Source organism: Lepus europaeus, chromosome 5 (genome assembly GCF_033115175.1).
Source record: "Lepus europaeus isolate LE1 chromosome 5, mLepTim1.pri, whole genome shotgun sequence".
In the NCBI taxonomy this organism is placed as follows: Eukaryota; Metazoa; Chordata; class Mammalia; order Lagomorpha; family Leporidae; genus Lepus; species Lepus europaeus.
In genome coordinates this window covers 104,167,695-104,181,589 of record NC_084831.1, presented here as the reverse complement: position 1 = coordinate 104,181,589, position 13,895 = coordinate 104,167,695, and the positions used below count along the sequence as shown (strand labels likewise).

Genomic DNA, 13,895 nt, shown 5'->3' with positions numbered 1-13,895 from the left:
CCCATGTAGGTGCAGGGGCCCAAGGACTTGGGCCATCTTCCACTGCTTTCTCAGGTCACAGCAGAGAGCTGGATCGGACGTGGAGCAGCAGGGACTCAACCATAGCCCATATGGGATGCTGGCACTGCAGGCAGCAGCTTTACCTGCTAAGCCACAGCACCAGCCCCCAGAGATGATCTTTGATGGGTCTGCTCTGACACAGAAGATACTAGAAGGGTACCCAAGCTCTGGTCCGGCTGGAACTCAGGGCTTCATAAAGCAGACTGGGAGTCACAGTGCTGGACGGGACCTGAGTGCCAGCTCACAGGCACATTCTCCCCGAGGAGCTCCAGGCCTGCACACGTGCAGCGAACTGTGGGAGACTGAGCCGGGGCTGGGGTTGGGCCAAAGGCAGATGATGATGTGGGAGCCCACATGGCCTCCGCATGTAGAACAGAGTGCCTGGGAACCACAGGACCACAGCCAGCTCAGGGGACCCCCAGAGGCCACCTTGCTCAAGACTGCTGGGTCCAGGGAGTGTCCCACAGCCCCCAAACACAGCGCCCACAGCTGGGCGCCCGGCTGGCCAGACCCCTCGGCACCAACATGTCTCTGTCTAGACAAGCGCAGACTCCTCCCACCTGGGCCAACTTCCAGAAAGAGTGGTTCACTCCAGTGCAGTCGGCCCTGGTGCCCTCCAGCAGCGTCCTGGGGAAGGGGGAAGTGGCCAAGCTCTGGCTCCTCTCTGCTACTCACAGAGCCCGGGGTCCTGCCTGGCTTGCATCAGCCCTGGGCAGGGTGGAAGGAGCGAGACTCCCGCCAGCCTGGACGCAGAGGGCCCGAGGGCCACACCCACTGAGTCTTTCTGTCCTGAATCTGGCGCTGTGCTTGGCGGTGGAGCTCTTCCTAATGGGTTGGTTGTGACTGAGGGACAGACGGTCTTCTCCCCATCTCCTGGGTGTTTCCCCGCCCCACCCCTGGGGATACCGGTGGCCAAAATAGCAGCAGTGCGCCAGCCTGCCCTGACCGTGCCTGCGGGGGACACTCCAGGTCAGACTAGGATGCTCCCCTGCCTAACCTGACCCTTCTTTGCACATTCCTGCTGCCTAGCGCCATCCTGGGCCCCCACCCAGATACTGGACTCATGCTGGATGTGTGGAGTTAACGTGGCCCAGGGAGGGGATGGAGCCCCTTCTGTGAGTCCGCTGCGGAGTGGCAGAAGGTGCCCTGGGCTGGGAGTCAGGAAGCCGGGTTTTGGCCCCAGCTCCCCACTGTTTGGTTGTTGGGGTTCTGGGTAGCTCTCTTCCCCACTCTGGGCCTCAGGTTCTCCGATTGTTTTGCAAGGGATCTTCAGGAGATTCGTGGAAAACGTGTATTATGGAAAAACTATTCATGCATTTCAAAAAAATTTTTGCACCAAAATCGGCTTGTCTTTTCTTTCCAGTTCCAGGGACTCTTGCAAGTCCTCTCACATAGAAGTGCTGGGACAGACCATCGCTAAGGTCCGTATTCTGACTAATCTTGCTATGAAAAAATAGTCTCCAAATGCCTGGTAGTGGCATAAATCTAACAGACATTTTCTTTCTTTCTTTTTAAAGATTAATTTATTTATTTGAAAGTCAGAATGACACAGAGAGAGGAGAGGCAGAGAGAGAGAGAGACAGAGGTCTTCCGTCCTGTGGTTCACTCTCCAGATGGCTGCAATGGCCACAGCTGCGCCGATCCAAAGCCAGTAGCCAGGAGCTTCTTTCAGGTCACCCACATGGGTGCAGGGACCCAAGGACTTGGGCCATTTTCTACTGCTTTCCCAGACCATAGCAGAGAGCTGGATCGGAAGTGGAGCAGCTGGGACTTGAACTGGCGCCCATATGGGATGCCAGCACTGCAGGTGGCGGTTTTACCTGCTAAGCCAGAGTGTTGGCCCCATGTTTTCTTTCATTCATGATTTTATGGGTCAGGAAGTTAGAAAGAGCACTGTTGGACAGTTCCTTTTTTTTTTTTTTTTTTAAGGCTTATTTTTATTTATTTGCAGGCTGGGTGACGGAGAGGAAGAGGCAGGGATCTTTCCTCCAGTGGTTCACTCTCCAAATGTTCCCTACAGCTGGGGTTGAGCCAAGCTAAAGCCAAGAGCTTGGGACACCATCCAGGTCTCCCACATGGGTGGCAGGGACCAAGGTACTTGGGCCATCTTCCGATGCTCTCCCAGGAATATTCCCCAGGAGCAGGATCAGAAGTAGAGCAGCCAGGATTCGAACCAGTGCTTCAGTATGAGACCCCAGCACCTTCATGCTTGAGGCTGGGTGTAAACTGGAGCTGCAAACAGCTGGAGCTCAGCTATGCGAACCATTATTTTAAATTAATTTTTATTTATTCGAAAAGCAGAGAGAGAGAGAGAGAGAGAGAGATCTCACTGCTGGTTCACTCTCTAAATGCCCACAATAACCAGAGCTGAGCCAGGCCGAATCCAGGAGCCTGGAACTCCAACCAGATCTCTCAAACGGGTGGCAAAACTCATTTTGGGTCTTCCACATGGCAAGAACCCAACTACTTGAGCCATCACCGTCTGCCTTCCAGGGTTTGAATGAACAGAAAGCTGGGGTTGGAAATAGAGTTGGCACTCAAACCAGGTGCTCTGGTATGGGATGAGAGTGTCACAGTGGCAGCTTAACTGCTGCGCCATACCTGTCCCCAGGCTAGATGTTTGACCTGGTGTGTTCATGTGGCTGCCTGTCAACACAGGTCTCCCAGTCACAGCTCAGCACATGCAAACACACAGCCTCTTATGCCCAGCAGTCTCAGAGTGGCTGGACTTCTCACATGGTAGCTGGTGACTCCCAGAGCTTGTGTCCCTAGGACATTGCATGGCCTTTCCCATGTGGCCATGGGAGCCACTGCCACCGTGCTCTGTCAATGAGGGACAACGTTACTCATCCAGATTCAGATGAGGGGCACAGACTCCACTTCTTGATGGGAAACATGTTAAAAGAATCCGGGGCATTTTCTTCTAACATGAGACCCCAAAAACCAGCCACATCCCTGCCTGTGGTCTGTGGACTCCTTCAGCATTCGTCCAGGTCGTCATGGCTGGAGCTGGGTAGGATTGTCTGGCTGGCTGGCTGTGGTAGGTGGGGGGACAAGGCAATCACACTCCGAGCACCCCTGCCCTGCAAAGGGCCTTCTCACTTCTTCCTTGGCTTCCTTGGGTGGTGACTGAAACTGTCCCTTTTGGATAGCTCCTGAAGACATGCTTATCGCACCATGCCACCCTTTGGATTAGTATGGATGTTGAATGCCACTCAAAGGCCCTGGGTTGAAGATCTGATCCCTGAAGTCTTATGTTACTGCTACATAACTGGTCCAGTTATGGCGTTTGGCAGGGGCAGGGGGGAGGGCCTTCAGGAGGTGATTGGGTTATGTTGGGTCACTGGGATGGAGCCACATGATTATGTCCAGGTGGCTTTGTGAGACAGCTCTCTGCCCCTTGGGACTCAACCAGCAAGAAGGCCATTAGCAGATGCCCAACTAGTGGGGTCACTTAATCTTGGCCTGTGAACCACCAGAACCAGGATAAATCCCTTTCCCTCACAAACACCTTGACTTGGGTATTTTGTTGTAGTAATGAAAAGCTGACGCATCCCCTCATCTCCAGGCAGGAGAAAGGAAGTTACTGTTAATGAGCACCTGTTGTGATCCCATCTTCAGAGTTCTCTACCACATTCCAGTAGGCACTACAGAGGAAGTGCATTTTTTCCCCTCTACAACATCTCCTCAGAAAGAGATTATGCTGCCATCCTCCTTCCACAGGTGAGAACACAGAGCTTCAGAGGGTTAGATGGTTTCCCAAGGTTGGTGACAGACTCGATTCCAACCACTTCATGCCACCTGCCCCAGGGCTGAAACGGAGCAGAAGCAGCTGTCATAGCTCTCTCATCTTCCTCCCTGCCTGCTCCGTCCACCCAGGGCCCAAGTTTGGTTTTCTTGTAAATGTTTATTTATTTTCATCTACTCAAAAGGCAAAATGACAGAGAGAGAGAGAGGGAGGGAGGTATCTTTCGTCTGCTAGTTCCCTCTCCAAATGCCTACAACAACCAGTACTGGACCAGGCCCAAGCCAGAAGCCCGAAACTGCATCCAGGTCTTCCATGTGGTTTCCAGGGCTCAAGCACTTGGGCCATCATCTGCTGCCTCCCATGATGCACCAGCAGGAAGCTGGATCAGACGCAGAGGTGACAGGACTTGAACCAGCACTCCAATAGTGCATGCGGGCACTGCAAACAATGGCTTTATCTGCTGCACCACAGCACGTGCCAGGGCCCAAGCGTAGCCACTCATCACCCTATCAGAACTCACCTGTTGTATGTGTGGCCCCGTTCTGGGTCTCTAAGCTGATGTCCCATTAGGACCTGGTTTCCATCTAGATGCCAATGATAGATGACCCCCAGGATGGGCCCATCATATAGGCAGCCACAAATCTTTGCCCCACCCATCAACAAATGGCAACTGTTTACCCTCCCCTTCATTTGGGCTGAGGCTGCTGTGACCATTAGGTTATGATGGCAATGAGGCTGTGCCATTTCCCAGGCCTAGGCCTTAAGATTCCGGCAGCTTCTACCTCTTGTCTCTACCTCCACCAGTCTCTGGGCCCCCCGAGCCATCAGGTAAGAAGTCTGGCCACCGGCGATGAGCCCTGTGGAGAGGCCAGTCGTAGACACTCATGCTGGCTGGCAGTGCCTGCAGAAGCCAAGCTTGTAGTCTTTCTCCCTGAGGAGTATGAGAGGGGCGGGGCTGCCCTGGGCCCTCCAGCTCGTGACCCCCATTGCACTGAGGAGTTGTTCAGAGAAGTTCTGCGCCAACTCCTTGACCCCAGAAACATCAGATGTGATAAAACTGTTTTTATCATGATAAACATTGTGAGGAAAATGATTTTTATTACATTCTGTTGCTGTAACTATCCTGTTTTATTTTTAGCTGTTGTTGTTATCTCTTACTGTGCCTAACTGAGACATTAAAGTTCATCACAGTATGTGTATACAGGAGAAAACACGGTCCACGTGGCCTTTGGTAATCTCCATGGTTTCAGGCGTCCGTGTGGGCCTTGGAGCAGATGTAGGGTGGATTGGCAAGACTCCTGTCCTGTGTCTTCTTGGGTCTGTGTGCCCCTCCTGCCAGGAGGGTTGGCATTTCAACCAGAAACACTACCTGCAGCCAAAGGACTCACTGACCTGGAAGAGGGATTTTTCACACAGCAGGAAACTCTCTGGGAAATGCACAGGGAGATTGTGGGGAGATCTGGAGTCACGCAAAACTCAGGGGAGCGGCACCAACATGGCTGGCATGAAGCCTTCTGCAGAGGGGTCTTAAATAAATGTTTGTTCAACAAATGAACTAACCCAGGAAGGAGTAAGACAGGTGGTGGATTGGAGCGTGACTGGGTTAAAATTTGGAGAGAGGTTTTCTCGCCATCTGCTGGCTGTTCCTGGAACAACACTTTCATCTCCATGGCAGAAGATGGAGGTTCCTTTGGGGTGATGGGCTGTATGTGTCTTAGATGGGGCAGCACCATTATAGACTGGGGGGGGGACTCCCTCCTGGGGCCAGACCCCTGGAATCAGCACCCTCCCAGCCCTGCCCCCGAGATGCGCCTCCATGTACCCCTTCCTGTGCTCTACTGACAGGGGTAGCCATCCTCACAGTGGGTGGAGCCTCACTCTCCTCACCTAGAAAAATCCATTGCACAAAGGACGCTGCAAATGTAGTGGTCGAGCTGACATGTGGACTCAGACCTGCTGCAATGCCTGACTGGCTCCCATGCCCCCTGTGCCTCCCGCCCCAGCCCTGCACTGCCCAGCCTCTGCCTGCTCATGCTTTGCCCCACAGCTTCCCTCGGCTTCCCCCAGTCCCTCTGTCTTGGGCCCCAGGAGCAGGTAAGAAAGGCAAGTTTGAGTGGTTGGTAAGAACAGACACTTTATTGTACACCACGGTGAGGGAGAGAGGAAGGAGGACCCCTGGGGGTGACAGTGCCTCGTCCTCTCCCCTGGGCTGAGTGGTTCTGACCCAGGACTCTGATCAGCCATGGACTTGATCTGTTCTGAACCCAGAGTGATGGTCTGGCAAGTGTGCTTGGGTCTGTACAAAGCAGAGCTTGTGATGAGAAGGGAGCCCGGGCCCTCTGCCCCCAGTACCAGGCATCAGGCCCCAGTAAAGGGACACCTGACCCCTGTGTTTCAATGCTGCACGTGGGGCAGGTGCAGTCCCACCTGTTCAGTCTTGCTTCTCTTTTCCACAGTGGGGAGTCCTCGGGCAGGGCGTGTGCAGCTGGGAGCAAGGGCCGAGAGCAGCCCCCTGCCTGGGGATAATGCAGGCCTGCACAGGGCCCAGGACCCCCAGCCTGTGGCCTATGCAGGCTGATTCAAGGGGCGCCCACTGGCACTGGGAAAGCAGCAGTTCGTGCAGATTTATTGCTGGAGGGTAGAAGCCACCCTCCCTGGCATTATCTAGTGTGCCCCACCTGTCTACTCCCCTTACCTCTGGCTCCCTGGGCCAGAAGCTGGTGACTGGGGCTGGAGGGCAGGCAGGGCCAGGGGTCAAGGGTCGGGGCACCCTTTTAGTCCTACCCCTGTCCCTGCCCTGCCCATGTTGGGAGACGCATGGCCCTGGCGTCCCCTCTGCCTCCTGGTCTGCACTGCACGGACAGCACCAAAGCCAGTGGGGCAGGGGGGGACTGGGACAGGGACACAGGAGCCTGGCCCTCCCCAGCCACTGCCTGCCCCTCCAGGATCACAGCAAGTCGGGTGACCCTACCTGCCCTGGGCTCCCCTGAAGAAAGAGTGGCGCTGTCCACCGAAGGGTCAAGACCAACCCAGGACAGGGGTGCCTGAGAGGCCCTTCCCTCCCCGAGGGCAGCCTGTGAGTCCACTGGGAACAGCCAAAGGCATTTGGCCACTTCCTGCCAAGGCCCTCCTTCCGGTTTCTGGCACCTCCAGCGAGGTGGAAGGGGGCTGGGAGACACTGAGTCACCAGCACAGAGTTCATGCCTCTCCCCATAGCAGGAGCTCCCCCTGGGGACCCCACGCTGAGGCCTCACCCTACCTGGCTGAGTGGAGGAGGAAGGGCAGAAAGGTGGTGAACACAGGGAGTCACAAATCAGCACCCTACACGTAGCCACACCCACATATGCACACACCACACGCGCACACACACGCACGCACGCACACACCCAAAGCTCTGGGCCCTACGTCTAACACACAGCAAAAACACAGCCAGGACAGGGCCCGGCCCACGGCAAAGGCCTCAACAAGTGCAACGGAGCCCACAGAGAGCAAGCAGGTGGCCCCCACCCAGCCTCTCCTGCAGGCTGGCGACTGAGGCCCGGCCCAGCACACGCTACAAAATTAAAAATATATCAAATATACAATGAAAATAGATCTGTACAGCACTGAGGATGAAAATAGTTCACCAGCCACAGTATAATATTGGGTTTGTCATTTAACAGCATTTACACCCACATGTACAGATTGAATATACAATAGAAATAGAATATAGAGAAGAGTATACATAGCAGAGTCTCTCCCTCGGCCTTGCTTTTCCTGTTGCTAATTCTGCCGGGATTAGGCGTGGGGCCCAGTGGGAGGTGTTGGCAGGTGAGGGAGGGGCCCACAGCAGGAGACAGCGCTCCAAGGCAGTGTGGGGACCCTTCTCCCCCTCCCCAACACTCGGGATGGACAGGTGAGGCTGAGAGAGCTGGAGGGGGGAAGGAAGGTGTGGGGGAAGGAGGAGCAGGGTGATGGGGGGGGGGCACGAACCCTCCTGGGCTAGGCGAGTGGGGCAAGGGACTCTGGGCTGGGCCTCGTCTCTCCCTTCTGGTGCTGGCAGAAGTCAGAGCCACAGCTGTGCCCTTAGTGAGGAGCCCCGGCCTGGCACTGTCCTGTGCTGGCCCTGCCCACCAGAGCTCTCAAAGGTGGAGCTGGCCTGCCTCCCCTCTCCTCTCCTTCCTTCTTCCCTTTTCAACTTCTTTCCTTCCTGTCTTCCTTCCCCCATCCATCCATCCATCTACCCATTCATCCACCCACCTGTCCATCTGTCCATCCATCCATCCATCTGCCCACCCATCCGTCTATCCATCCATCCATCCACCCACCTGTCCATCCATCCATCAGCCCACCCATCCGTCTGTCCATCCATCCATCAGCCCATCCATCCATCCATCCATCCATCAGCCCACCCATCCATCTGTCCATCCATCCATCAGCCCACCCATCCATCTGTCCATCCATCCATCCATCTCCCCACAGATGCTTCCTCTCAAGTCAGGTTCTGAATCCTCCCAGACGCTCTCCAAGGGCAGCCCCTCCCCCAGGGGAGGCCCTGAAAGTATGAGTGAGTGAAGATGCTGCTAAGTGTAGTCCCCCGCAGGCGCCAGGCCTCGGGGTAGAAGCTGAACCTTTGGCCTGGGCAGCCTCCCGAGCCCACAGCACTGCCCAGTGCAGGCCAGGGAGGCTTGGGAGACATCCCCAACGTGCTCGTGCGTCAGGTGCACACCGGGGGACTGTGCTTGTACAACAAGAAGAGAGGACGGGACCCCAAAATCTGTCTTTCCCCAGGAGTGAGGCTTCCTGGGATGAGCCCCTGAAAACTCCAGGACTCCCTGTTCCAGGGGAAGCTGCCGCTAGAGAGAAAATGGGGCCTGGTGAGGGCAGGGGGCGTGTGCTTCACAATTGTGCTGCAAAACATCTGTGCTGTGCTCGGAACTATCACTCTGTGCTCTGGAAACCTCTCCTCTCTTGGGGCTCCAGGCTGGGGGCAGGGATGGGGAGGAAGCCAAGCCCCCACCGAGGTGGGCAAGGACAGAACTTGGCTTCTGCACTCTGGCTCTCCAGCCTGAGCCCCACCCCCTGGCACACTTGTCCCCACCCCCGGCCGTCAGTTAAGCAGCCTCTCGGCCCAGGAGTGATCCAGCCAGGTATGGGCAGGGTGATGGTCCCTGTGCTCATCCCGAGCCAGCGGACACCTCTCTGCCCCCCTCCATCACAATGGCAGCTCAGGGGTCCCCTCCAGATCTGAGAACCACAGGTGGCAGGTGCAGGGAGAGGGAGAGGGTGGCGTGGCTCCTCAGGGGCCACTTGGAGCCCCGCCCCCACCTCCACTGGGAGCCAGGACTGCTGGACTGCCCCCCTTGCATGGCTACAAGGTGAGAGGCCCTCAGCGGGGTAGATGGGTCGGGGGCCTGGATAAGGAATGGAGCTGCTCCCTGCCCCTGCTTGGGATTACAGAGCAGGGTCTGCCAGGGCTGGGGTGGGCAATGGGGCAGGGCAGCCCCCCTCTCCTTGGGCAGTGGGCCTGGTGCCCACGTTGGAGGAAGAGACCAGGCCCACACAGGTGGGCAGGTTGGGCACGAGGGGAGAGGCAGTGGGGGCAGGATGGGGCAGTGGTCACAGCTCTGACTCAGGGGTGCCAGCCAGGAGGTAGCCGCTCCCGTAGCGTCCGTTGGGGTTGCCGCTGGTCTCCAGGGGCGACGCGCTGCCAGGCCCCAGATAGGAGCGGTGGGTGGGCATGGGGGAAGGCGCCTCACTGGGCACCTTGCTGAGGATGAAGCGAGTCTCGTCGTTCTCCTCCAGGTTGGAGATGTCCTTCATCATGCGGCCCTTCTTGTAGGACACCGAGAGGGTGTTGGAGCCGTCGGACAGCAGGTGGAAGTGCCGCAGCACGAACGCCACGGGGATGGGCAGCGTCGCCACGACGATCAGGGTGATCAGCAGCGCCATGGCCCAGTTGGGGAAATACAGGTAGCGCTCGGCAGCCTGGGGTTGCAGGGGGCGGTGGTGAGGGCTGCCCTGCCCTCGGTGCTGGGCCGGCCTCCACCTTCCCAGCCCCTCCGTGACAGCCCCTCCCTGCCCTCACCCACGGCCATCCACTCCCCTCCCCTCTCGCCATTCTGGCCAGGCGCCAGCAGATGGCAGTCATCGAAGGGGACCACTTGAGTTTAGCTGGTCACTTTGGTCTCTACACCTGTAAGACAGGCAGGCAATTCCTTTCTCTCTCTCTCTCTCTCCCTCCCTCCCTCCCTCCCTCCCTGTGTCAATCTTTCTGAGCCTCAGTTCCCCCACTGGAGCTACAGGAATAATGCCATCTCTCTGTGAGTTGGTAAAAGGTCACAGATTCGGTGCACAAAGCCTCCCTGCCATGTGGCAGCTGCCCTGTCCCTGCCCCCGTCGCGGAAAAGCCTGGGAAGACGAGGGCCCCGGTCCTCACCTCCTCCCTGATCCAGGCACTGTAGCCAGGGGGTGTGACGCCCAGCTGGATGATGCTGGCTGTGGTGAGCACAGCCATGCACAGTGGAGACACAAACTTCCACATGTAGTAATAGAAGCGGTAGGGCCGGAAGCCCAGCATCTCCGTCAGCTCCTGCATGAACCTGCCAGGCACGGCACAGGGACCAGCAGTCAGCATTTCCACCACGCACCTCCCTCTTCCCCTACAGCCTCCTCCTGCTGAAAGCCTTCAGTGGCCTCGTCTGTTCCTCGCAGTCGAGTTGTAGGGCCTGGCCGGCCCCAGAAGGCTCTGCTATCCTCCCTGGCCTTCTGTGACTACATCACACCCGCTCTACCCAGAGATGTGATAACCACAGGTCAGACCCACCAGGTAGACAGGCTCCCTCACAGCGACCTGGTGCGAGACTCCCCCTGCTGGAGAAGGGGTAAAAGTGCACCTTCCAAGTCTGCAGTGGTTTCTAACCATGGGGTCGGAGGGAAAAGTCCTGGGGGAGTGCAGGCTGTGTGCACTTGAAGGACAAAAAAAAAAAAAAATAATAATAATCATCTTTACCTCAATTACAGCTAACTGAAATCTAGCACTGCTCTCCATACTATGTACAGACAACCACAGTAGTAGTAACTGCACATGCAACTTTGTCACCAATACATCAAATCACAGGACAATTGTTGAACACCTAGAGACATCATGTATGCACATCACTATTTCAAAATCCCCATTGTTATAGACCCACACCTACAAATTGCCGCTTTAGGCAGTAAAAATAAAGTAGCATATCTGGGTTTTAAAGTGGCATTTTGCTACTCGCTTCGTTATGATTGGTATCCATGGGAGTTGCTTCTAGAACCCCTAGAGGACATGAGAATCTGAGGGTGCTGAGCCGCTGTGCAGACCCCCACACGTCCTCCCAGACACTTAGTTTAAACCGTCTCTAGGTTGTCTGCGGCACCTGGCACAAGGCCAAGGCTCTGAATCGTTTGTTCTGCTGCGCTGTCGCAGGAGTGGTGACCAAGCAAACAGTCCGGGCACACTCAGAACAGACGCAGCGTTACGATTTGGACCAGAGGACCCGTGGTTGGTTGGATCCATGGGTGAGGAGCCTGTGGATGGAGAGGGCAGGTGCAATTCTCTGTGTACTCCTGCATACTGTGTCTCGCGCGTTTACCCTGGTGTTCTGAGCACGGGGACTAGGGCTGCAGCAGGTGGCTGAAGGTGTCTTTCGGGGAGTAGGAGCCCATCCCGGCAAGGTGCTGCCCCCCACCCTGGCTCTCAGGGTGCACTCAAGGGACAGATGGTTTTCTTAGCACTCCCTGTCCTGGCTGCTCCCTCCCGGGAAGCAGGGAGCTCCCATGGCCAGCCCTGATTCCAACACCAGGTTCAGACATCCTGGAGATCAGACTGGGCCAGTGAGCAGAGACCCCAGGCCAACAAGAGGCCAAGGACAGCCCAGGCTGAGTGAGTTGGTGAGTTGGAGGGGCCTGGGCCTTCAGCTTCCAGAGGCACAGATTTGTCCTTGAATGAGGCCAGGAGCTGATGGCGAGTGGAGGTCTGCCCAAAGCTCAGGCCGTGAGAGCAACCCCTTCTTAGGGCTGAACCCTCCTAGCTTCCATGGCCCCGAACCTGGGACAGAGGCCACGCCTACGAATTGTGACTCGAGGGGCAGGTGCTGCTTGAGATGCCAGCATCCTACATTGGATTCCTGATTCCTGGCTGCTCTGCTTCCAACCCAGGTCCCGGCTAATGTCCCTGGGAAGGCAGCAGAGGATGGCCCAAGTCCTTGGGCCCCTGCACCCATGTGGGAGACCTGGATGGGGTTCCTGGCTCCTGGCTTTAGCCTGGCCCAGCCCTGGCTGGTGTCGCTATTTGATGAGTGAACCAGCAGAGAGAAGATTCTCTCTCTCTCTCTCTCTTTTAAATAAACAAATGCTTTTTAAGAATTGTGGGGGCCAGCGCTGTGGCAGAGTGGGTAAAGCCACTGCCTACAGTGTCAGCATCCCATATGGGTACCAGTTCGAGTCCCAGCTGTTCCACTTCCACTTCTGACCCAGCTCTCTGCTATGGCCTGGGAAAACAGTAGAAGATGGCCCAAGTCCTTGGGCCCCTGCACCTACATGGGAGACCTGGAGGAAGCTGTTGGCTCCTGGCTTCAGACAGGCACAGCTCCGGCCATTGCAGCCAATTGGGGAATGACCAATGGATGGAAGACCTCTCTCTCTCTATCTCTCTCTCTGCCTCTCCTCTCTCTGTGTAACTCTGACTTTCAAATAAATGAATAAATAAATCTTTTAAAAATTGTGAATCTCTGGGGTTGGCTCTGTGGCATAGTGGGCCAAGCCTCCGCCTGCAGTGCTGGGAACCTTTATGGGCTCTGGTTCAAGTCCCAGTTGCTCCACTTTCGATCAAGCTCTCTGCTGTGGCCTGAGAAAGCAGTGGAAGATGGCCCAAGTCCTTGGGTTCCTGCATCCATGTGAGACCCAGAAGAAGCTCCTGGTTCCTGGCTTCGGATTGGCCCAGCTCCAGCCATTATGGCCATTTGAGGAATGAACCAGTGGATGGAAGACCTCTCTCTCTCTCTCTGCCTCTCTGTAACTCTGCCTCTCAAATAAAATAAATTTAAAAATCTTTTTAAAAACTTGTGAATTGCGCTGCTGACGTCTACAAGACCTTTGAGGGCAGGACCCTCTTGCGCAGCTGCCAAGTGCTTAGCGAGCGCTACAGGATTCTGCAGGGAGCTGGCACCTGGGGCAGGTGCCCGGTTACCTACAGTGATTTGAGATGATGCCAGAGCCAGAACCCAGGACTCCCAGGCCCTCTCGCTGCCTCTCCTTGGCCTTGGCCAGTTGCGTCGACTCTCCAAACCTCAGCTTCCCGAAGTGATCTAGAAGGGCACTTTGGGCTCGGCCTCTCTGATTCTATGATGCCCGTCCCCTTCAGAGGCAGCCCTGTGGACACAGAGCCCACCAGGGAGTCCTCACGGGACGACCCCTCCACCGGCCCCTCTCCTCGCTCCCCGCGCCCCTTACTTCTTGGTGCCGTAGATCCAGGCCACAGCGATGTTCTCAAGGATGACGATGACGGTGAGCGGCAGGGTGGCCGAGTAGTCGTCAAACATGGTGACAAAGTAGTTTCCGGAGCGCTGGACGAACAACAGCCCCACGAAGAATGCAAAGACACAGCAGCCCACTACAGAGAGCCGGGGAGGCCGGTGTGGGGGCAAAGGTGCGGGTGGGTGGGGCCCCAGGACAGCCCTCCCCCTGCAGGCCTGCAGCCCACCCTCCAGCAGCCCAGCCCTGCACAGGAGGTCCCAATCGGCTGGGCAGAGAGCACCCTAAAGAAGGCATTGTCTCTCCAGTCTTCTCCCATCCCCTCTACCCTAAGCACAGGGCCTGGCCCGTAGCAGGTGCTCCACTTCCGTGCTCCATTTCATTTAAATGATTCATCTGATGGTTTCCAGTCTTTTTCTCCACCTGGAGAAACCAGTCCCTGACACAGGTGAGGGGCAGCCCCACCTGGAGCCCAGATCAGCCCAGGTGGGGCTGCCTAGGTCTGGGCGTGATACAGGTGTAAGGCTGGTGCTGAGACAGGGCACCATGCCCTTGGAGAGAGGGCGAGTGAACCCTGGATCAATCCCTGTCTCCTAGCTCCGAT

At 56.5% G+C, this 13,895-nt stretch overlaps 1 protein-coding gene across 1 annotated transcript in view; it reads right to left on the bottom strand.

Moving 5' to 3' along the window:
* Positions 1-5,930: 5,930 nt before the first annotated feature.
* The window catches only part of SLC6A17 (solute carrier family 6 member 17), a 50,900-nt gene continuing 42,935 nt past the window's right edge, over positions 5,931-13,895 (bottom strand). The window contains exons 10-12 of the mRNA XM_062191935.1: positions 13,271-13,430; positions 10,227-10,389; positions 5,931-9,775 (exon numbers count right to left, since the gene is read on the bottom strand). Of these exons, the coding sequence (XP_062047919.1) occupies positions 9,407-9,775; positions 10,227-10,389; positions 13,271-13,430 (692 nt within the window). The 3' untranslated portion in view covers positions 5,931-9,406. The remainder of the gene's footprint in view (positions 9,776-10,226; positions 10,390-13,270; positions 13,431-13,895) is intronic.